Source organism: Oryctolagus cuniculus, chromosome 5 (assembly GCF_964237555.1).
Source record: "Oryctolagus cuniculus chromosome 5, mOryCun1.1, whole genome shotgun sequence".
Lineage (NCBI taxonomy): Eukaryota > Metazoa > Chordata > Mammalia > Lagomorpha > Leporidae > Oryctolagus > Oryctolagus cuniculus.
In genome coordinates, this window is record NC_091436.1 from 8,100,322 (window position 1) to 8,122,564 (window position 22,243).

The 22,243-nt window shown below is 57.5% G+C and overlaps 1 protein-coding gene across 2 annotated transcripts in view; it reads right to left on the reverse strand.

Annotated features, from left to right (window-relative positions):
• The window catches only part of IGF2R (insulin like growth factor 2 receptor), a 106,845-nt gene that overhangs the window by 60,000 nt on the left and 24,602 nt on the right, over positions 1 to 22,243 (reverse strand). The window contains exons 1-3 of one of the 2 annotated variants that reach the window (XM_070074597.1): positions 9,942 to 10,789; positions 7,497 to 7,621; positions 5,269 to 5,367 (exon numbers count right to left, since the gene is read on the reverse strand). Coding sequence is in view for 1 of the 2 variants with exons in the window: in XM_051854188.2 (XP_051710148.1) it covers positions 5,269 to 5,367; positions 7,497 to 7,621 (224 nt within the window). In the remaining variant the exon portion in view is untranslated. Of the gene's footprint in view, positions 1 to 5,268; positions 5,368 to 7,496; positions 7,622 to 9,941; positions 10,790 to 22,243 lie in introns of those variants that run through there. The other variant, XM_051854188.2, reaches the window with a different exon arrangement.

The window sequence follows — 22,243 nt, forward strand, 5'->3', positions numbered from 1 at the left end:
CTCCCTGGCCACAGCAGAGAGCTGGCCTGGAAGAGGGGCAACCGGGACAGAATCCGGCGCCCCGACCGGGACTAGAACCCGGGGTGCCGGCGCCGCAAGGTGGAGGATTAGCCTAGTGAGCCGCGGCGCCGGCCTCCCATCACCACTGAAAGGCACACAAAAGCACCTGAAACCTCACATCTTAAAATGGGCCTTGCATATTCCCCCCCCCCAACCTGGTCTTACGCACAGTGCTCTGCATCTCAGTGAGGACACAGCCGTGCAGTTGCTGGGCCGGGCACCAGGGCGTGAGGTCACTGGATACCTGCGCCATGTCTCTCGCACTCTACACCCAAGCGTGGGCAAGTCTGAGCCTTTCCTTCCCCCTTCACAGGCAGTCCTGTGAACCACCTCTGCGACCTCTCGCCTGCCACCCGCTCTGAACGCGTTCCCTGTCCCAGCTCCAACACCTTCCTGCCGCCAGCCGGCGGGACGGAGACTGAAAATGAAATCGGGCCCCGTCCCTCGGCTCCAATCGCTTCCCGAACTCCTGACCTGCAGCACCCGACCCCACCCCCGCCCGCCACTGCTGGGAGGCTGCCTGCGCCGAGCGCCCCAAGTGTTGGGCTCCGCCCCCCTCCCAGCCTCATTTCCTTCACAGATGCTGGGCCTGTGTCAGCTCCCCAACTCGAGTGTGGGCTCCTCGGGTACACGACGGTGCCACTGCCGGAGCTCGGCTCAGGACGCTGCCCACGACGGAGCGGGAGCTCAGTCCTCTCCGTTCGGCGAAACTGGAAGGAGCGTTCCTCCTCGCAGCGCCTGAACCCGCCCCTGCTCGAGTCTCATTTATGACCGCTCTCTCATGTCTGCGAACTAATGGCCTCGCATTGTAAAAACGTCAAGGAGCCCGTTACAGTTGGCGAGGCCTTGTGATTGAGGATTTCTGCCTGTTTCTGAGCGCAGAGCGATCGGCCTGAAGATAAGCCCGGGTCACCGCGGGAACACCAGCCACAGCCCACACGCTCCGTCTCCAAATTAATACACTGGCACTGTCTGACGGCCTCAGCCGGGGAATATTCCAGCGACTCGTGCTCTCCAGTCATTTCACAGTAGCTCGTTTTATTACTTCCTCTGGACACATTCCCTAAAATTTTATCTTCTAGACTGAAGCAACTCACAGCAGTTGCAAAAGTTAACTGCTGAAGAGTTCGCTTTCAAGTTTCCCTTAAAAGATGCTATCAGCCCAGCAGGAATTCTCTAGCCCACTAACCTCCTTCCCCAGCCCTGACTTCAGAGGTTCCAGAGAGAGCCAATGAAGTCAGCCTAATGGCCTCCGTCTCTGACAGCCTCCTGGGGCCCGTGAACCCCCACATCGACCAATGCCTGCAGCAAAGGCACCCGAGGCTGCTGACCAGGCTTCTCAGAAGGATTCCGCTGGAGCCACCCAGGCTCAGAGGGCACTGGCACACAGGGCCCGAGGCCAACGCCAGATGCCCACAGACCAGCAGTGAAAAGAAAGGGAAGTTATTCCTGCAAGCTGGCTGGGTTGCAGAGGAAAGCCACCACGGGCACCCCCAGCCCTGCAAGCCGACAGCCTGCTCTCCCACGGCCCGGCCAGCTGGCCAGCATGGGAAGCGAGTCACTCTCTGGCTGGCTCTGCGAAGCCCAGTGACAGAAACGGGGCGAGATGGCACTGGTGCGAGAGGGGAAGCTGGCCTCGGGAAGCAGCCCCATCTCATCCCAGCATCTGGAGGGTCTCAAGTCAGCGAGGTCCACAGGGACCCCGCTCGGGGCAGCTAGCAACCTTGAACCCTCGGGCTGTCTCGGGGCCAGAGGAGAGAAGACACGCCCAACACAGAGCTCCCCAGAACTGGAGTGCACGTCGGAAAAACAGGCAAGGCCGCTGGGACGTCCTCCCTCCCCGCTTCCCGCTCCAGCGAGCAGAGCAAGGGAGACATTCATAAGACCAGGAATTCCGCAGCCGGGGAAGCAGGCTGCCTGCCAGCTTCAACACACCGCACACTGAGTTATGTGCTTCGTGTTTCTGTATGTCCATTAATCTTACTTATGTAACGCCACTCAGAGCGCCAGCACGCCAGCTCTGAATTTTATATGTTCCCGAGAATGCCAGGAAAGGGCTCGGACGTACAGAACATTCTGAAGAAATAACTCTCAAAAACCTCCAGCAGGATCACTGAACACGCAGCACAGCCGCTGTGAGACGGATGGCTTGAACGGCCTTGACCTTGCCCGTCGACTCAGTCTCAGCTCGACAGAGCGACGCTGGGAGAAAAGGTGGGAAGCCGTCCACGTGGCGTGGAAACCAAGACCAAGGCGCAGTGACGCCACACCCACGCGAGACCTCGTTTCTCGGTGATGGGTGTTTCCTAAGCACACAAACTTTTCGAATAGTTCTGAAGTTGTCACATCACAGCGCCTACAGGGCGTAGGCAGAGCGCGCTGGGGACAGAAAACAGAGCGAGTGCTTCGTTCCGATCTGCCCGTGGCGTCAGCCCTGTCCTCGGGGCCCTCGCTCCTGGCCTGTTCCGTCCATTCGCCTAGGCCCGAGGGCAGGACACGCTGAGCTGGTGAACACGCGTGACGCATACCACGCCGTTCCCCTGGGGGCTCCCTGCAAGCGAGAACCATTTCCAAACTGCACGGAATTCCACAGCCCAGTCCACAACCGGCTTCATGAGGGAAAGCTGAGTGGATGGAGCCCCAGCCGCCAAGCACGCGGAGCAGGACAATAATTGAGAACAAATTGCGAACTGCTCTCATGCACGTTCAAATCAGCTTCTAAGAAAAACTGCACGTCGCTGTTTTGAGAAAACACAGACGGTATCTCCATACTCCCACCCCAGAGAACTACTTGGCACAGGCCGCAGCACACTTTTTCAGTACATAGTTTAGGTTTTGTGGCTTACATCAGTCTATCACAAATTCTTTGTTTTTTTGTACAACCTTGTGAAAATGTAAAACCTGTTCTTAGCTCTGGGGCTGTGCAAGAAACAGCCAGGGGCAGGATCAGGCCATGGACTACAGTTTCCGTGATTTCTAACTCACAGAAGAAAAATCGGCATGTACTTATTTTAGAAAGCAACTGTTTCCCAGGTGGTGGGAAACGCCACTTTCAATCCGGGAAAGAGGGACACTCAGATAAACAAAACCATTGGGGTGACACCAAGCTGGGGAACGCAAGCCCAAGAGATCACCCGTGGGGGTCTCACAGGGGAGCGGGGGACAGCATCTCAGGCTGGGCCAACCAGGTGCGATGGGATGAGCACCCTCCACCCCCCAAATGCCTTTCCTGCCACTGGCAGTATGTTGCCAAACAATCTGACTTCATTTTTTTAAAAAAATGTATTGATTTTCACTTTATTTAAAAGGCAAAGAAGCAGATGAAGACAAAGAGATGTTGCATCCACTGGTTCGCTTCCCAAATGCCTACAACAGCTAGAGCCGGGCCATGCTGAAGCCAGGAACACACTCTGACACCCCCACGTGGGTGAGCTACCACGCTGCCGCCCCCGAGTGTGCACCAGCAGGGAGCTGAATCAGAGGCAGAGCCGGCCCTGACCCGAGGGCTCCACACGGCAGGCAGAGCTGCGGCAACCGCTCACCCGCCTCAATGCCAGTCCTGGCTCTTCCCTGCTACACACTCTGTTTTCATTGAGCATTCCTCGCGCTCTTTCCTGGGCGGCTGCGACAATTTGTCTTTTCCAGTTCACATCAGACTTCTTTCCTATAGATGGCCACATTTGAAGACCCTGTGGTAGCTTATTATTCATAGCTTTTTTACTTTATTTTTTAAAATAACAAACATCCAGAGGAAGGCATTTAGCCTAGAGGTCAAAGATGGCCGTTAAGATATCCACAGCTCACGACAGTCCTGGCTCTGGCTCCTGACTCCGGTTTCTGCTGATACAGATCCCAGAAGGCAGTACTGACAGCTCAGACGATGGGTGCCTGCCACCCACGGGGGGACCTGGATTGGGCTCCCAACTCCCAGTTTCAGCCCCAGCTCAGCCCGGGCTGTTGCAGGCCTTTGGTGAATCAATCAGCTCTCTCGCTCCCTCCGTCTGTGCTTGTGTGTCTACGTTAGTCTGCATGTCACATAAATAAAAGGGAATAAATAACAAAATGGTGTCTCTGTGTGCCTATCGGGCCACCAGTGAAACTTACTCCTCAGGTCCCACAGCCTGAGAGCCTTTGAATGCAATTCTTAAAAGCAGAAATGCATGGAGCAAAGTGTGTGTAATCAGTCAACCACACAGGAAGGTGCCTTTACGCTCTGGGATTGTGGGGCTGTGGCAGGGGAAGCCGCGGCCAGGGTGAGTGAGGCTGCAAGGCCGACTTGGGACAGCCAAGGCTGGTCCCCGCGGCCCGTCACACAACACGGGACGACCGGCAGTATCGGTAGTTAGCGCGGTGCATGGCGCTCCGGAGAGTGAGTTAAGAAAGTGCATTTCCAGTGCTGTCACAGCAACACCGAAGTGCACGCGTGCGTCCATTAGCTTGGTTTAGCCTTCGTCAGTGTACAATGACACCTCAAAAGGCGCATGGAGAAACAATAAAAGATAAGTTTATTTTGGTGCAAAATCTTTTTGGAAGTCGTGCACGGTAATGCATTTTCTGAATTTTAGAAGACCCCCCATGTTATGTATTTCAAAACACCAATGTTGTACACAAAAGGTAGAGAGTGAGAGACAGAACCAGAACATAACTTGGCCAAGACACACTTAGTTGCCTCTACGGTGAACTAGCCAAGAACACAAGGGGCCGGAACACCTGGCCTGTGCGCAAAGTGCATCCTGGGATGGTCCCAAGACCAAGGCAAGGTATCTGACCGTGAAAGCAGGCAGCAGGGACTTGTCAGAGTGAGGAGCAACACAGCTGGGAAGGCCAGGTGCAGTGGAAGACGATGCAGCCAGGTCGGAAACACAGCTCCCGCGGGCAGAGGGAAAACCCCAAGTCCAGCCCAACCACGCCCCTTAGCTTATGGAGCTGCACTGCACCAGAAACCAGAAGAGAGGCCTCGCCTTATATGGGTGAGCCACTCTATTTCCAATCTGGGCCACAAATCACACCCCAGGATGTTTCGGATGCCCTAGCCTAAAAATAAGAACCACCAGAAAAGTCTCAGCACAATCACATGGCGTCTCTGCTCAAACGGAATCCGAAAGCTGCACAGGAGCTTCACCCCCAGGGGGCGGGAGCCAGGGTTTCAAATCCTAACGGTCGCTGGCACGTGCTGCAGGCAGATGCAACCCCGGGTTCCCTCTTTACCTCTTTGTTTGCTTTGAACGTGTCTTTCCTGCAGGCTGCTGTTGTCTTCCACTCAAAGTAATGCACACATTCTGTGGCCGTTACAAATTCAGGAGTTCCCTGTTTAAAAAGAAAGAAAAAAGTCACCACAGCACATCTCACCGAGCGTCTCTGGGACACTCAGAGCACGGCCAAGGCTAAGGGGGGCTGAGGGGCCGGCAGCAAGGACGGGCAGCTGTTTGCAACAGGGTCAGCGCGAGGTTCCCAAGCCCCCAGATTCTGAGACAAAGGCTTCGTGAAATCGTGCTGGAATCTTCGTGTAGCTGGTCCAGGACTGTCCCTGTGCCCCAGCTCTGCAAGCACAGTGAACTCATGGGAAGTAATCCTCAGAGCCGTTCCACGCTCCAGCTCCAAATGTTCTCTTAACCAAACGCCAGCAAAATCAAAGCCAGAAAACGTGAGCTCATGCTTCCTGAGAGGGCCCCGTGAGGAGCCCGTCTGCATCTGGCCGGGTCCGCACGCCCAACAGACCCCCGCCCTGGAGGAAGCCCCTCCCGTCAAGACTGCGGCCAGGGCTGACTCCAAACTGGTCAACCATAGCGCTGTCCTGGGGGACGTGGGGCTCGGTGCAGATTAACCTCTGCGCTCCCACGTGCAGGGCTGGCGGGTTCTGCTTCTTGCACAGTGAACACACAACTCATAAAGCAAACTTGCAGCAACGAGCTCACTGCGTGACATAATCCTCCACGTTGCACACTGCTCCCAGCACACGGGGGTTTTGTTCATTGTTCAGATAAAACACTGTAGTTTTACTTAAAACTGGATTCTCACCTTGAGTGTGCTAATGACAAGAATCCACAAGGTGTTCACGTTATTACTTTGTGCTTTAGAAATACACAAAACAGAATTGCCTTGAATTCACATTACATATTTATTAAGGCAAGGAACTATAGAGAAAAAAATGTTTGTTCTGCTGAAGGCATACTTGGGAATAAACCACTGCACAAATTATTGCCCGTCTGAAACCATACTGCCTCACAGACCACATAAAAACGTTAAGGAAGTGAACCAGATGGGTTTAGCAGACTTAGGTCATACATGGAGACCGGTGAGCACTAGCAGTCTCCTCGCTGCAGCACAGTGGTTTCAGAACCGTGGCTTCCTTGTCCACAGCCTCAGCCCCCAGGCTCACCGAGCACCGGCGCTCAGGCTATTAACAACACACTTCCTGCCTGAACTTCTTCCTCGCCTCCTTACAGCACCATAGAGGCATTTCGAAGGCAAAGAACCCAAGGTGATCGCAATTCCAGGGGGTTCTGCGCTTCCCTCCCCCCAGCTCATGGATCTAATTCACACCCTGATAGCCACGACGTCCAAACACCGGCTCGGGCACTCTGCAGTCCAGGAGTACTAAGCCGGGCCGACAACCCACAGCGACAGAGGCTCGGGTGGCAGGTCCCACCTGTTTTGTGGGTTTCGTCTTTCTCCTGATTCTCCAGCACGCACTGCTGCGCTGGGAGCTTAACAAACTGTGGCGCTTTGCTCTGGGAAGACAATATGCAAGGTACAACGTGGGAGCCACGTGAGTCTCGTTCATTCCCAGCTTTTCTGAACACTGGGTTTCTTATTCTGACTCAAGAAGATTCGTAAGATTTTTACAGCAATTGCTTTTCCTAAAAGCTTGAAATTTTTACTACAACTTCCTTTATTAGAAACTGAAGATTAACACCAACCAACTACGTACAACACACCTAGAATAAGAACACGTTGCTTTACAAAGACACCCCTTTTAACCCAAAAAGGTCGGAAACCCCATTAACCCCCTGGCCAGGGATTCCCCTAAACAGACTCTGGTCTCTCCAATCTAACGTAAATAAGGAGGGAAAACCGCTTTTCAAGCACATTCTTCTAAAACTCATCAAAATGAAATACTGGGAGAGGAGGTTTTAGAAGAAAAAAATTTATTACGCCTGTGACATAAACACTGAACAGTGCTTTGCATTTAACATACCAATTAATCACTTTGAACTGTGCGCTCACACGGGATGTGATTCAAATTTCACTAACAACCTGCGAACTATGTGTGGACTTTGTCCGTCTACAGGTCCTGACGGTGACGGCGACCTGCATGGTTTTCTTATCTGTCTTTTTAACTCTGCTGCCTTCTTCCTGGACTGTCTGTGTGGCAAGGACGAACCAGGCGCAAATTCCTCTGACCCAAGAAATGCCTGGAGTGACTCGAGACTCACCAGGGTCTTCCCGCACCGGAAGGAGATGCTGCTCTGCACCCGGTGACCGGCACCCCGGGGCCCACAGCTCACCGTGGTGTTGAATTCCAGAAGGGATCTGCTTGCACTCCTCAAGGCAGAGTCACCTGTGTGGAGAAGGACGAGAACGAACAGACTTTAGAGGGACTCGTCGCCTCGAAGCCACTTGCAGGGACAAACAGCAGTTCAGAGCACGACTCTGTGTCTGCAAACTCCAACACTGCCAGAACGGCCCCCGCCCCGGGAGTCTTCGCCTCCACGCGTGCTGCTCTGGGCCACACGCAGGACCCCCAGGGCCACTGCCTCATCTGCCTCAGTCAGCACGTCAGAAGTTCTACGGTAAAGTCACCCACATTTCTCCACCTCTGCTAGCACTGAGACCACCCTCACCCCGCACCTGCACCCCCAAAAGAACACCCCAGGCCTCGCCACCCTCCACTCCATGTCCTCCCTCCCCAGTCCCATTCCCCATCCACCCCGCATCAATGTGATCTCAAAACACAAATCAGAAGGCATAACTCAGCTCTGACATTCTTCAACGCTTCCCATCACACACGCCATAAAATAAAGACCCACAAGTAGGGTGGCCATGTATCGGGTTTGTGTGGTACATTAAAATAATAATACAGAGTAAAGTCTATGTAAAATGAATGGCACGGGTTGGTACAGGAATACTTAAAGTGATAAACAGAACAGAAACCAACAGACCAGGAGAGCGAGCAGAGAGACACATGGATGAGGGTGCTTCTGAAAGTTCGTGGGAAGATGGAGTGAAAAGACAGCTTGCGTTTTTTCCCACGCACTTTCTCTGAAGGCCTCTCATACACGTGGAACTCTGATGAGGCCACAGAGCGATGCCGGATCGGTGCAGAAGGCAGACAATGCTGCATCAATCAACCTGGAAACGAAACAGTTATTTCTGGGAACAGATACAATGTGAACCCTACCTCCCACTGTATACAAAACCCAGCTCTGGGGGCAAATGTGACACAATGGGCTGAGCTGTCACTGGGGACTCCCACATCCGACCGACATGGGAGGCGCTGCCAGTTCAAGTCCTGGCTCCTCTGCTTCTAATCCAGCTCGGGAATCTGAGAGGCAGCAGATGCTGGCTCAAGCCCGTGAGTCCTGAGCCCCGGGCTCATGGCTTCAGCCTGCTGCAGCCATTTTAGGAGTGAACTAAGCTGATCAAAGATCTCCCCCACCTCTCCATTTCCCCTTCTCCCTCTTTCTCTTTGCCTTTAAGGTAAATAATCAACTCTAAATGGATTAAAGACACGAATGCTAAAACCCAACATTAAAGCTCCGTAGAAGACATCTCTTACAGCACAACATCACGGCTCCTGAGACTCGCAAACGTTAATTTGGGAGTAAGCACATATGTGGGCTAGTGATTAAGGCTCCCAGCCCCCACACCAGATGCCTGGGTCCAATCCCCCGCTCCAGCCCTAGCTCCCAGCTTCCTGCTAACGCCGACCCCGGGAGGCAGCAGCGATGGTTCACGGAACTGAGTGTCACCCACACGGGAGACCTGGCCTCGGTCCCTGGCTCCAAGTTTCAGGCTGAGCCACTGTGGGCTGTTTAGGGAATAATCCAGCAGACAAGGGGTTTCAAAGTCTCTCTCTCTCTCACTCTCTCAAATTTAAAGTAAAAAAAAAAAAAAAAAAAAAAAAAAAAAATTTAACTACACAAGAAAAGATTGACAAACTTGACCTGCTCAGCTTAGGAGGTTACATCCATCAAAAAGCAGCTTAAAGAAAACAGTCACAAACTGGGAGATGAATAGAACTGGCAAGGAACCAGCGCCAAGAATATCTCCAATCACATACAAACAAAAACAGACAAGCTTTCTTGTAATTCCAGGAGATAACAGATGAAACCCACGCCTGGTCACTTCTGCCGATTTTGTATCAAAGACAGAGAGGAAATTCTAAAGTGCTGAGCCAGCCAGAATATGCCCCACCCAAGAGATAACCAGCCATAAAACGGACAAGACGTGACCAAACGCACGGCAAAGGCCCCATGCTGGTAAGTGACCACCGTGGTCAGGGAACTGCGAGACCACGTGGGTATTAACGCGCCCTGGCCGGCAAGTACCAGCGGTGAGGGGCAGGCGTGCACGGCTTGGCCGCTATTTCGGGCAGTGTGACACTGCGTCCTGAAATCCAATGCCCGTGTCCCTGTGACCTAGTTATTCCACTCGCAGGTCTGCCCGCGAGAGAACACCAAGCACATCCTCTATATATAACCGGGGGTGCAGGGAGAGGCTCCGGCCAGTTCCCGCCCGCGGCGCGCTCAGCCCTGGCCAGCGGGGAGGAGCGGAGCACTCGGCGATGTCCAGCAGAGTCGCCCATAAAACGACGGACACCGTGCACCACGACGCTAATTTCATACACACCCACAGTTCTCCGAGGTTAGAGTACAAACCTGAAATGCAGGCAGCGGAACGCGGGCTGATACCAGTCACGGCCAGGAGTGCGGGTTTCCTTAGCGACAGACTTCACGGCGTCACGCACGCGGTCCGGGGCGACACGCACACCCAAACCCCGGGTGCGGGTCAGGGCTGTCCCCGGTCCGCGCACCACGGCTCTTCTTCCGTGCGCACGCCAAGGTCTGCCGGAATCGTCCTCTAGTGCCTGAGAAACCCGAGTTTTTTCTAACATGTTTTTGTCCCCAACCGGCTCACCCAAAAGCGTGCAGAGGCCGGGCCGAAGCTCCGGGACTGAGGACAGCGCCCGTGGACAGCTCCCTGAGGCCCCGCCCGTAGAGGGCGTGCAGTGAGGCGTGGCGGGTGCCATGGGGCTGGAGACTCTCCTGCCAGGGACGAGTCTGCGAAAAGCCGCGCAAGCCGGGGCCAGTAGGGAGTGCGGCTTGTCCAGACATACACGAGACCGTGGACCCCACGTCCGGGACGCCAGCACGCGACTCCGGCTCTCAAAGGGCAACCTTTCCAGCACTGTGTCAAGAGGCGATGGAAGGCTGGCGCCGCGGCTCACTAATCCTCCGCCTAGCGGCACCGGCACACTGCGTTCTAGTCCCGGTCGGGGCGCCGGATTCTGTCCCGGTTGCCCCTCTTCCAGGCCAGTTCTCTGCTGTGGCCCGGGAAGGCAGTGGACCGTGGGAGACCAGGAGAAGCACCTGGCTCCTGCCTTCGGATCAGCGCGGTGCGCCGGCCGCAGCGGCCATTGGAGGGTGAACCAACGGCAAAGGAAGACCTTTCTCTCTGTCTCTCTCTCTCTCTCACTGTCCACTCTGCCTGTAAAAAAAAAAAAAAAGGCGCTGGAGCTCTCGGCAGCGTCGGCCTGAGAAGGAATCCTCAGTGGAGGGTCCACAACTCTCGCCGCTGGAGAGCTGCAAAGCTGGGTGTCCGGCAAGCGGCCGCGAACTGCGGCAAGTCGCTGGGTCCGCGATCCGCTTCTCAGTGCGCTCTGGTCCCTGCCGGCAGGGCTCGCAGGCCAAGCTCACGGGGCCCGCCGGCCGCCCCATTTCCGCCCGGCGGGAATCGAGAACCACAGGCCCGCCAGGCTCCAGGCTCGTCTTCTGCGCTCCGGTCCCCGTCGGTCAGGCCCGCAAGACCGCACTCGGTGGGGCCGCCGGAACAGCCAGCCAGCCTCCGTGTGCTCCCGGACCCAACTGGCCTGGCGGATGCGCTCACCAACCGCGGTCGCCGCACACCACTCCCTAGGACTTACAGACCGTGCCTCCAGACCCTCCAACTCGCGCCTCCGGGACCCCTACTGGCCAGCCCCGCCAGACGCGCCTCTGAGCGCTCCAGGCCCAAATGCCGCGCTCTCCAGCTGTGCTCGCTGGGATCGCCGGGCTGCGGCCGCGCCTCCGAGCGCTCCACGCCCCACCGGCCACACTCGCTGGGATCGCCGGGCCCACCAGCCGTGCCGCAGAACGCTCCGCACTACACTGGCCGCGCTCGCCAGGCAGCGGAAAAGGAAAGCTCCGGGCCCACCAGCCACGCCCTTACGCTACAGACTCCATCCAATGAGCTCAAACCTCCAGGCCCCGCCTCCAAGCACTCCAGGCAGGCCCGCCAGTGGCAGCTTTCCAGACACCATGGGCCGGGTTCGCTCACTGGGATCGTCAGGCTGCCAGCCGCGCCTACAAGCGCTCAGACCCTACGGGCCGGGCTCGCCAAGCCGTGCTCACTAGGATCGCCAGGCCGCCAGCCGCGCCTCTGAGCGCTCCAAACCCCACCAGCGACGCTCTCCATGCCGCACTCGTTGGGACTTCGGGCCACAGCCGCGTCTCTGAGCGCCCAGGCTGGGCGCTGGGTTCACAGGGCTGCCAGCCGCGTCTCTGAGCGCCCAGGTCAGGTCGGGCTCGCTGGGATCACTGGGCCCACCAGCCACACCTCCAAGCGCTCCAGACCCCTCCAGCCTGGTTCGCCCTGCCGCGCTCGCTGGGATCACCAGGCCACAGCTGCGCCTCCGAGTGCTACGGGCCAGACGGGGCTCGCTGGAATTGCCATACCTCCGAGCGCTCCGCACCTACCAGCCGCGCTCGCCAGGCGGCGCTCTATGGAAGCGCCGGGCCCACCAGCCACGCCTCCCTGCGCTGCAGACCCCTCCAATGTGCTCAAACCTCCAGGCCCCTCTCCAAGCATTCCAAGCAGGCCCGCCTGCGGCAGAACTCCAGACCCCACGGGCCGCGCTCGCCAAGCCGCGCTCACTGGGATCGCCGGACTCTGCCAGCCGCGCCTCCGAGCGCTCCAGATCCCTCGGGCCGCGCGCGCCAAGCCGCGCTCGCTGGGATCGCCGGACTCTGCCAGCCGCGCCTCCGAGCGCTCCAGACCCCACGGGCCGCGCGCGCCAAGCCGCGCTGGCTGGGAATGCCGGACTCTGCCAGCCGCGCCTCCGAGCGCTCCAGACCCCACGGGCCGCGCGCGCCAAGCCGCACTCGCTGGGATCGCCGGACTCTGCCAGCCGCGCCTCCGAGCGCTCCAGATCCCACGGGCCGCGCGCGCCAAGTCGCGCCTCCGAGCGCTCCAGATCCCACGGGCCGCGCGCGCCAAGCCGCGCTGGCTGGGAATGCCGGACTCTGCCAGACGCGCCTCCAAGCGCTCCAGATCCCTCGGGCCGCGCGCGCCAAGCCGCGCTCGCTGGGATCGCCGGACTCTGCCAGCCGCGCCTCCGAGCGCTCCAGACCCCACGGGCCGGGCTCGCCAGCCAGCACTCGCTGCGATCGGCGGGGCAGACCAGCTGTGCCTCTGAGCGCTGCACACCCACCAGCTGCATTCCTCAGGCCATGCTCACTAAGGCCTCTCAGTTGTGCCTCCGACCACTCCATGCTAGGCCGTGCTCTATGGTATGGCTGGGCCCGCCGACTGCGCCTCCGAGCGCTCCAGACCCCACCGGCCGGGATCGCCAGGCCGCGCCTGAGAAAGTCCAGCACCTCCGAGCACTCCAGACGCCACCGAACGCGCTCGCCAGGCGGCACTCTCTCTAAGTGCCAGGCCTGCCAGCCGCGCCTCACAGCACGCCAGACCCCACATGCCGCGCTCCCCAGGATCGCCGGGCCCACCAGCCGTGCCGCAGAACGCTCCGCACTACACTGGCCGCGCTCGCCAGGCAGCGGAAAAGGAAAGCTCCGGGCCCACCAGCCACGCCCCCTTACGCTACAGACTCCATCCAATGAGCTCAAACCTCCAGGCCCCGCCTCCAAGCACTCCAGACACCGTGGGCCGCGCTCGCCCAGCCGGGCTCGCCGGGCCGTGCTCGCTGGGATCGCCAGGCCGCCAGCCGCGTCTCTGAGCGCTGCAGACCCCACATGCCGCGCTCCCCATGCCGCACTCGTTGGGACTTCCGGGCCACTGCCGCGTCTCAGCGCTCCAGACCCCACATGCCGCGCTCTCAAAGCTGTGATCGCTGGGCTGCGGCAACACCTCCGAGCGCGCCAGACCCCTCCAGCCTGGTTCGCCCTGCCGCGCTCGCTGGGATCGCCGGGCCACCGCCGCGCCTCCGAGTGCTACGGGCCAGACTAGGCTCCCTGGAATTGCCGGGCCCACCAGCGCTCCGCACCCACCAGCCGCGCTCGCCAGGCGGCGCTCAATGCAAGCGCCGGGCCCACCAGCCACGCCTCCCTGCGCTGCAGACCCCATCCAATGCTCAAACCTCCAGGCCGCGCCTCCTAGAATTCCAGGCAGGCCCGCCTGCGGCACGCCCCCGAACACTCCAGACCCCATCCAATGCGCTCAAACCTCCAGGCCGCGCCTCCGAGCGCTCCAGACCCCACGGGCCGCGCGCGCCAAGCCGCGCTCGCTGGGATCGCCGGACTCCGCCAGCTGCGCCTCCGAGCGCTCCAGACCTTATGGGTCGGACTCACCAAGCCGCGCTCGCTGGGATCACCGGACTCCGCCAGCCGCGCCTCCAAGCGCTCCACAGGCCTCGCAAGCCAGGCCGTGCTCGCTGGGATCGCCGGACGCCGGCAGCTGTGCCTCTGAGCGCTCCAGACCTTACGGGTCAGGCTCGCCAGGCCGTGCTCGCTGGGATCGCCGGACTCTGGGAGCTGCGCCTCCAAGCGCTCCAGACCCCACAGGCCGCGTTCGCCAGGCCGTGCTCGCTGGGATCGCCGGACTCTGGGAGCTGCGCCTCCAAGCGCTCCACAGGCCGCGCTCGCCAGGCCGTGCTCGCTGGGATCGCCGGACGCTGGCAGCTGCGCCTCTGAGCGCTCCAGACTTTACGGGTCAGGCTCGCCAGGCCGTGCTCGCTGGGATCGCCGGACTTCGCCAGCCGCGCCTCCGAGCGCTCCAGACCCCACAGGCCGCGTTCGCCAGGCCGTGCTCGCTGGGATCGCCGGACTCTGGGAACTGCGCCTCGGAGAGCTCCAGACCTTACGGGTCGGGCTCGCCAGGCCGTGCTCGCTGGGATCGTCGGACTTCGCCAGCCGCGCCTCCGAGCGCTCCAGACCTTACGGGTCGGGCTCGCCAGGCCGTGCTCGCTGGGATCGTCGGACTTCGCCAGCCGCGCCTCCGAGCGCTCCAGACCTTAGGGGCCAGGCTCGCCAGCCAGCACTCGCCGCGATCGGCGGGGCAGACCAGCCGTGCCTCTGAGTGCTGCACACCCACCAGCCACATTCACTGGCCACGGCTCACCAGGGCTTCTAAGTTGTGCCTCTGACCCCTCTAGGCCAAGCCGTATTCTATGGTATCGCGGGGTCCGCCAGCCACGCCCCAGAGCGCTCCAGACCCCACCAGCCAGGCTCACCAGCCCAGCACCTCCAAGTGGTCCACACTCCAGCGGCCGCACTCGCCAAGCGGCGCTCTTGAAGCACCAGCCCGCCACCGGGCTGGCCGGGACCGCCATCCGCGCCTTGGTTGGCTCCAGACCCCACTGGCCGGGCTCGCCATGCCGCGCTCGCTGAGAATTCCTGCCCAGCCAGCAGCACCTCCAAGAGCTCCATGCTCGACCGGCCGCTCTCACCAGGCGGCGCTCTTTGGAAGCGCCAGGCCCGCCAGCTGTGATCAGCGTGCCGCAGCCGCGCCTCCGCGTGCTCCGCACCCCATTGGCCGGGCTCTCCGAGCCACACCCCCAGTGGTCCAGGCAAGGCCGCGCTCGCCAGGCCCGCCAGCTCGGTCCCGGCGCTCATTGAACCACCGCGCTGCGCGTCCCAATGCTGCAGGCCCTGCTGAGGAGCGCCGCAAACTACACTCGCCGCCAGCAGAGCCGCGCTCACAAAGCTCACTCCGCCGCGGGCTGAACCCAGACAGCCAGGCCTTGCGCACCACACTGTGCAGTTCACCGCACCAAGCTCACAGGGCCTGCAGTCTGCCACCTGGCTAAAACTCGGGTCACTTCCACAACGTTCCCGTGGGTCGCAGCCCCACAGACTTCTCAGGGACCCTCTGGACCACCCAGGAGCAAACAGAAAAATCCTGGAATGTTCTAAACTTAAAGAGCCAGCGGGTGGCAGGAGGGCAGACACGAGGCAATCGGGTGAGTGAACAGCTGAGGATGAACTGGACCAAGATGTCTCCACGTTCCTGAACACCCGTGGGCGCCACAGAGGTCAAGGAAACAGGATTAGAAGATCAACTCTGTCTCAATATACTCTGCATTACATTCAATATACTCCTGTAAGCAATACTTAGCCCACGCCTGAAGACCTGGGAGTCCCAGTAACTTAAGCATGTCTCGTCTTTTTCACGAGTCACCCGAGGAAAATGGGTGCTCTTCAGAAGACAAAAAAGCGGGAGCCACACCAGGACTGCATGGTGGACGATCCCCACCAAACTCTGGCCAGGAGAGGTGGCCCTGGCAGGATGAGGGCAACGGCAGGGGGGGCATCGCGCTGTGCAGGACTCCCTGCCCAGCTCCCTCTTCCTCACAGCACTCCAACAAGCAGCTGTCCTCACTGTCCGTCCAGGTCAGCCAGCACACTGCCCTGAGCGCCCCAGGCGACGGCTGACGGGACCCTTGGCTCTTGCTGGGCCCGCCCCTCTGGAGAGTCATGCCGGCAAAGCCACGGCTTCACCTCCCCGCGATTCTTTGAGGATCCTGAGCCCACTTGTTTGGCAAGTCGCTGAGCGCGCTGCTCTTGCCCGTGGCCGAGCTGGGTACAACAGCTCCGGCAATCGTTGAGCAGAAACTCTGCTCCACCTTGATTCTTCCGCTGGAACCGGGTCAGCTGGACAGCTGCAACACCTGTGGGGCCGGCTCTGGCCTCTGAGTCAGTCACCGGTCCTGCTCAATGAGGGCACGAGCCAGTTTAACTTTTTCCTCTCATCTTGTCCCTTGTTAAAGCAGATCAGCCATGTGTATTATTATGCACACTGTCCGTGTAAATGTCAGGTAAGGCCCCAGCGACTTCCCCCTTCTCATAGCACCAGAGTTGATGTCTTCTGGCTTCAATGAGGGCAAAACTCACGTTGCTCTCACAGGGCTCTTTCCAAACTGATGTCTTAGCCTTTTTAGTGTTTCTAACTGGATCTAACCCAGCCATGTTGGAACAAGTTAGTAAGAGTTTATTTTGGTGCAAACAAAACTGAAATCCACGTATAGTTTTCTCCCAACGGGCATTTTCCGTGAATTTTTTTCTAGACTCTTAATATTCCAAGATCTCAGGTGCTGCTGCTGTCTGCATACCCACCAACCTCCCAGCGCATCAGTCCCACGCAGAAGCAGCCAGTGCCTCGCCCGCCGGTCAGCCCTCTGTCCCAAAGCCTCCCGGGCTCAAGTTCCCCTGCACCTCTTATCTTCAGCCAGTGTAGGTTCAACGTCTCCCACTCATGCTGTCCTTACACAAAGTGACATACGATGCTCTTGGCTCTTAGATCCATCTAGATTTCCAATCACTAACCACCCTGGCTGCTGGAGGTGGAGAGACTCATCCCAGGAGTGGCTCCTTCTCTGGCCGGTGTCTGCTGGCTCAATAAACCCTTTTGCTTCAGAGAGTCCTTGGTTCGAGAGCTTTGGTTTAACACTCTGGCATCAGGTGTAACATCTGAGGGAGAAGGGATGCGGCTCCCTCAAGGCCAAGTGCGGTGTCCTCGGCAGTCCCACTGAGACTCAGCAGACGGAGCTTCTTTTGGGACCTTCAAAGCCTTGGACCGTGGACTCAGCTCTGCGGCCACTGCCCTCCGGCTGTGTTGAGCTCCTTACGTCTGTAGTGGAAACACCAACCTTGGAGCTGCAGAGTTGGTACAGGGACACCCTCAAGTCCGCATCACCATGTGTTTCGCACCAGGTTTTTCTCTTGGGTTTGACTGCCTTCATCGGCCTCAAACACTCTGAGCTCCTATTGACATCTCTGGTCCTTTTACTACAAACTGCACCTTCACCGCACTAGTAACCACCACCACTAGCTCTGTTATTTAAATGAGATGAATTTCATTCCAAAGACAAGAGATAACTGCTTGTTCCAGGCCTGGAAACCTTGTGCCAGTGTCAGGGCACCGCCCGTGACATGCAGCAGTCCCACAGGGCTCCCCAACAGACAAAAGCACGTGCTATTCCCGGATCAGAAGGAAGGTCTCTGGCTCAACTGAGGCACACACGAGGGACCAGCTCTCCCAGGACCTCCAGCACCCCGACGCTGTGTGGTCTGCAGGGGCTTAAGACACTCAAACAAGCAGCCAGCGACCACTGGGGACATTTGGGAAGTGGCACTCACAAACAGCACACTTCAGACCCAAAGCAACTCTTGTAAACAACGAACAATGGGAAGACAAAGGTCTGCCCCCGCCCCTGGTCCTTCATCAGGAATGATGGTGCGAGTGTGTGTGTGTGTTTGTGTGTATGCGTGCACACACACACCATGAACACAGAGTGGATGCAGGCAGGTTTTCCTCAAAACGGGCTGGCCCTCCTAAGACAGCTCTCTGGATGTCCAGTGAGGCACTTTCCTCTGGCTAATCGGGTCTTTTTGAGATTCCAAGTTACAAATCAAACACACTGAACATTAGAATGGGCAGTGTCCTTTAACTGGTACAATGCAAAGCAGTAGCTAGACTGGAGACTGACATGGCTTCCCTGCGGGTTTCTTTCCAAAATGACTGAAAATATACTGAAGCGAGAGTAAGCTGAAGAAGCCTTCCCAGGTAGACTCTCCCCTCCCCCAGCCCTTCCACCTACCTCTCCTCCAGCATCAGCACCTGTCCCCTTTCCTGATTTGCCTCCTGGTCCCCCTAACCCTTTCCTGCCCCTCACCACCTCAGCCTGTTTCAAGGAATTCCCAAAATCCAGGCATAACCATAAGAGGTAACTCTCATTGTAGGCAAGAGACTGCAACCACTGTAGCTACTGGCAACGCAGCCCACCGTGCTGTTGGCCTGGACAGACAGGCGACCATCACCCCAGGTCAGGGTCCAGACCAGGCTGCACAGGCAGGAAACAGGCTGTGAAGTGGCCACGTCAGAAATGGAGCTGGCCAACCCCAGACACAAAAGCCAGCCATGACTTACGCCCCACAGTCTAAAGCCGAATGAAGGGCTACAGCAAAGCAAATCCCAATTTTTCATAAAGATCCCTACCCATTCCAATGAGAACTGGACCCTATAAACCAGGGCCGCCTCACTTACACCCACTGGCTCACAGGTTAGTGGGATTAGGAGAAGCAGAGTGTTGAATGCAGCTTGTGGACTGGCCAACCTCTTAGGCTTCGCAGGGACTCAACCTAGTAATTTGGCCCTTGGTTTGGTATAGCTAAATGAACAGCCACAGAACTGCTTCTCAGGCCTCCCCAAAACCTATAGATTGGCTCCGATGCAAGAATGTAGGGGCCCTAAAGGAGAAACCATTTACAAATATTACTCCAACTGACTGTGTTCTATCTTCCAGGAAAATTCTGGTTTGCCTACTGATGCCAAAATAAGGTGGTTTTGGTTAACAGACAAGGAATGGTCCTCTCTAGCTAAAAGGACCAGCACTGACTGGGAAGTCCTTCCTGCGCCCATGCGTTGATGAGTTAGCCCAGAATTTTAATGACTACAAAGAAAAGACTGATACATAATGAATTTGCAGCTCCAACATGTGAGACAAAAGCAACTGTGAATATGTGTATATATTATTCACATATAATTACAAATCCAAAAGCAAACCCAAAGGAGTCTGCCACTGCTGGAAGAAACCAGGGACTGGTTTCAAACTAAGAAAAGGGACTACCTCAAACTAAGAAAATCCCAAAAAAACAACCTAAATTATTGATTCTAAAATCCCGGAGATTCTTGGAGCTCTGAGGAGACAAAGGGGCTGCCTGCCCTCCTTCCTCCAACTTCCTCAGGACCGGCACCCAGGGCCATTCTCTCGGCCCCAGGCCCTATGCAGATGCAGCATCCCTGCCCTCGGACGACTGACAAAACATGAAGCCACGGGCATCTGATTTCTCCGGAACCTTCCCAAGCCCATACCCTTTTGGGGCCACTGACTGATACTCCCTTTCAAATATTTATTTAAATTGTAAATATACCCATACCCACAAGCACCCCAGACCAACTACCAGAGGACAACTAAGAGGACTTGGGGAGCTGAAAGGACCAGGTTAACTGGGCTCCGGCCTTCTCTTTGGTTGCTAAGCCATGATGTGAGATGCTGCTTGCCTGGATACCAGGGCTCCACACCGCCAGAGAACGGCTGCAGGCTTTTAGGACTTTAACGGGAACTCAGGACAACTTGCCAGCCCTGGGCCACCCAAACTACAATCTGCCTTTCTGCTTATGGTTCGTAAAAGTGACGGCTCCATGCTGGAGGTCCTGACAGAGGAACGTGGGCGCTTCCGTAGGCCGTGTAGCACAAGCAGTGCCTCCCTGCTTCCGAGCCATCTTGCTGCCGCTGCCTGCACGGAAGACACTGCTGCAGGCACTCCCCTGCCGGCTACCTTCGCTCACTTCATACGACCTCCGTCTGCCAGCAGGCTGACCTCTGAGAAGCCTCCGGCCAGCAGCCTCTGCCCCCTCCGGAGATCTCCCAGGCTTCATCCAGCCACCTTGCTGCCCTCGGCGAGAAGACACGCCCGGGGCCGCACAGCACTGACTGTGCTCTTTAACTCTCCAGAACAGATTTCTGGAAGGAAACTCTGACCCCTGATGCTGATGTATCTGGGCACACTACTGATGGTTCTTATTTAAAATGGGAAGCGTGCTGCCATGCAGTAACTAACTTGCTTGGAGCTGGCCAAGACTCACCACGTGTTACACGAGTCCTGCTGCCCCAGGAAAGCCCTTAACTCTCTCACTTGGGTTGCAGCAAACAGCGGAAGAGTTTAGATCACCCAGCAGCAGAACGAGGAGGAGCACGCACAGGAGCTAACAGCACTTGTCGCACATGGACAAACACGGCAAATGTAGTGAACTGGCCTCTGAGTGGGAGTTGGGATGGTTGCGGGTGGGAGGGAGGTTACGGGGGGAAAAGCTGCTATAATCCAAAAGTTGTACTTTCGAAATTTGTATTTATTAAATAAAAGTTAAAAAAAAAAAACAACCCTCTAACATGATTTGCTACCAACCAAAAGCGGGTCTAGTAGGGGACAGGTCACCAGCTCTAGGTTGCGTTCTGACTGCTATCATCTTTCAGGGCTGTATCTTCTGCTTTCCCCTTCCATGTCAATCAGTGAGGCCAAACTCCCGCCAGTACCATGCGTGCTCGGGAGACCTACCTGCTGCCCATGCTTTCCAGACAGAGCCATCTCTGAGAAAACTGAAGATCTCTGACGGCATGAGCCGGCTGCACGTCTGCCTCTCCCTCCCTTTCTAGCGCCATCTTGTCATCTCTAATTGTGTTTAAAAAAAATCCTCACCACCATCACCTATCATTGTTCCTCCTCCATGAGCTGTGGCCTCCCAGGACTAAGCCTTCCCAGCCACGCCGGATGCACCCTGAGCACAAAAGAGCTCATTAAAGACGATAAAAATATTGCAAGCATTCATCAGTAATGCTTTCTCTGAAGGCCCTTGAGAAAAAGGGGGAACTGAGAAAAAAAAATTATGAGATGTCCTAAATTTAATTACAAGTGTCAGCGAGTGCAGTGGGGCAGAGATAAGGGAAGTTAATCAGTTACCAGCTGCAGGCCAGAAGCCAACGACTGCTCCACATTCCTGGAGGGACTTGAAACTCAGACTCAAAACCCCAGGCGGCCCCCAGTCTGGGGCTGTCAACTCCCAGGTACACAGGAACTTTCTGGCCCCTACCAACCCAGAAGCCACCAGTCCTTGGCCCAGTGGGTGGTCCTCCTAGCCCAAATCTCCCAGCTTCCCATCATCCCACCCCCCATATCTATAGCCAATGTCAGGTCATCGTCCACAGGGTATGCTTTCCTTTCCCAAATTTTGCCACAAAAATGCCCTGGGAGCAGGGCCTGCAGATCTATTTCTAATCCAACCTCTCGCCAGCCTTGCCGCTGGGAGCCACGCAACCCCTTCCAGGGCCTGGGAGCCTCTCTGGCTAGCATCTGTAACAGCCCAACAAACCCTTTATTTCAGAGAACCCTAGGTTTCCAGAGTCTCCGCTGAACACTGGCCAGGCCGTGCTGTCAGAGCCAGGCCCACGAGGTCGCACCCACGAGGCTGCTGAAGCCTGCCTGCCAGACTGCACCTGCAAGCCCTCCATGCCACACCAGCGGGGCCTGCAGAGCACCAAGGCACACCCACCAGGCCAGACCTGACCAGGCCCACCAGGCCATGCCTTGGAGCCTGGCTGAGCCTGCAGCAAATCTGACTTTGCAGGCCTTCCACACTCAGCCGCGGGGCGACAAACGCCTGTGAGACAGACAGACAGACGAGCTCCCTGCTGCTCACCAACGCGTGCCGCCGGCAAGGCTTCTCCTGCTCCCGCGTCACCCCCCACCGCTTTCCCTTCGCTGCTGCTGCTGCTGCTGCATCATCTCCCGAATTCCACTCGCACCATTCACTACGCACGTGTGATTTAATCCAGCAAACGAGAACCCTCTGACAACTGCTGCCTCCGGTGACTGCCTGGTTTCTCTGCTCTTATTATGAAGGTTCTAAAGGGAGACCCCTGTCCTTGCCACTGGCACCCACCCCCCAGCCCCTCCTCCCTGAGCTGGCTCCCCCACTCAGCCACAGGGCTCAGGCCCCCACCCACATGTCACTCTCTCCATCTAATCCTTCACACACAGCCCTGAGCCCCAGCCCCAGCCCCACCCCCACACCCTCACTCGCTCTCACAGCATTCCTTCTGCCCTAACTCTGCAGCCGCTCTACACTTCCTGGCCTGTCTCCCCCTACTCAGTGCCCCAAGAAAAGGGAGTTTTGTCTGTTTCAATGACTT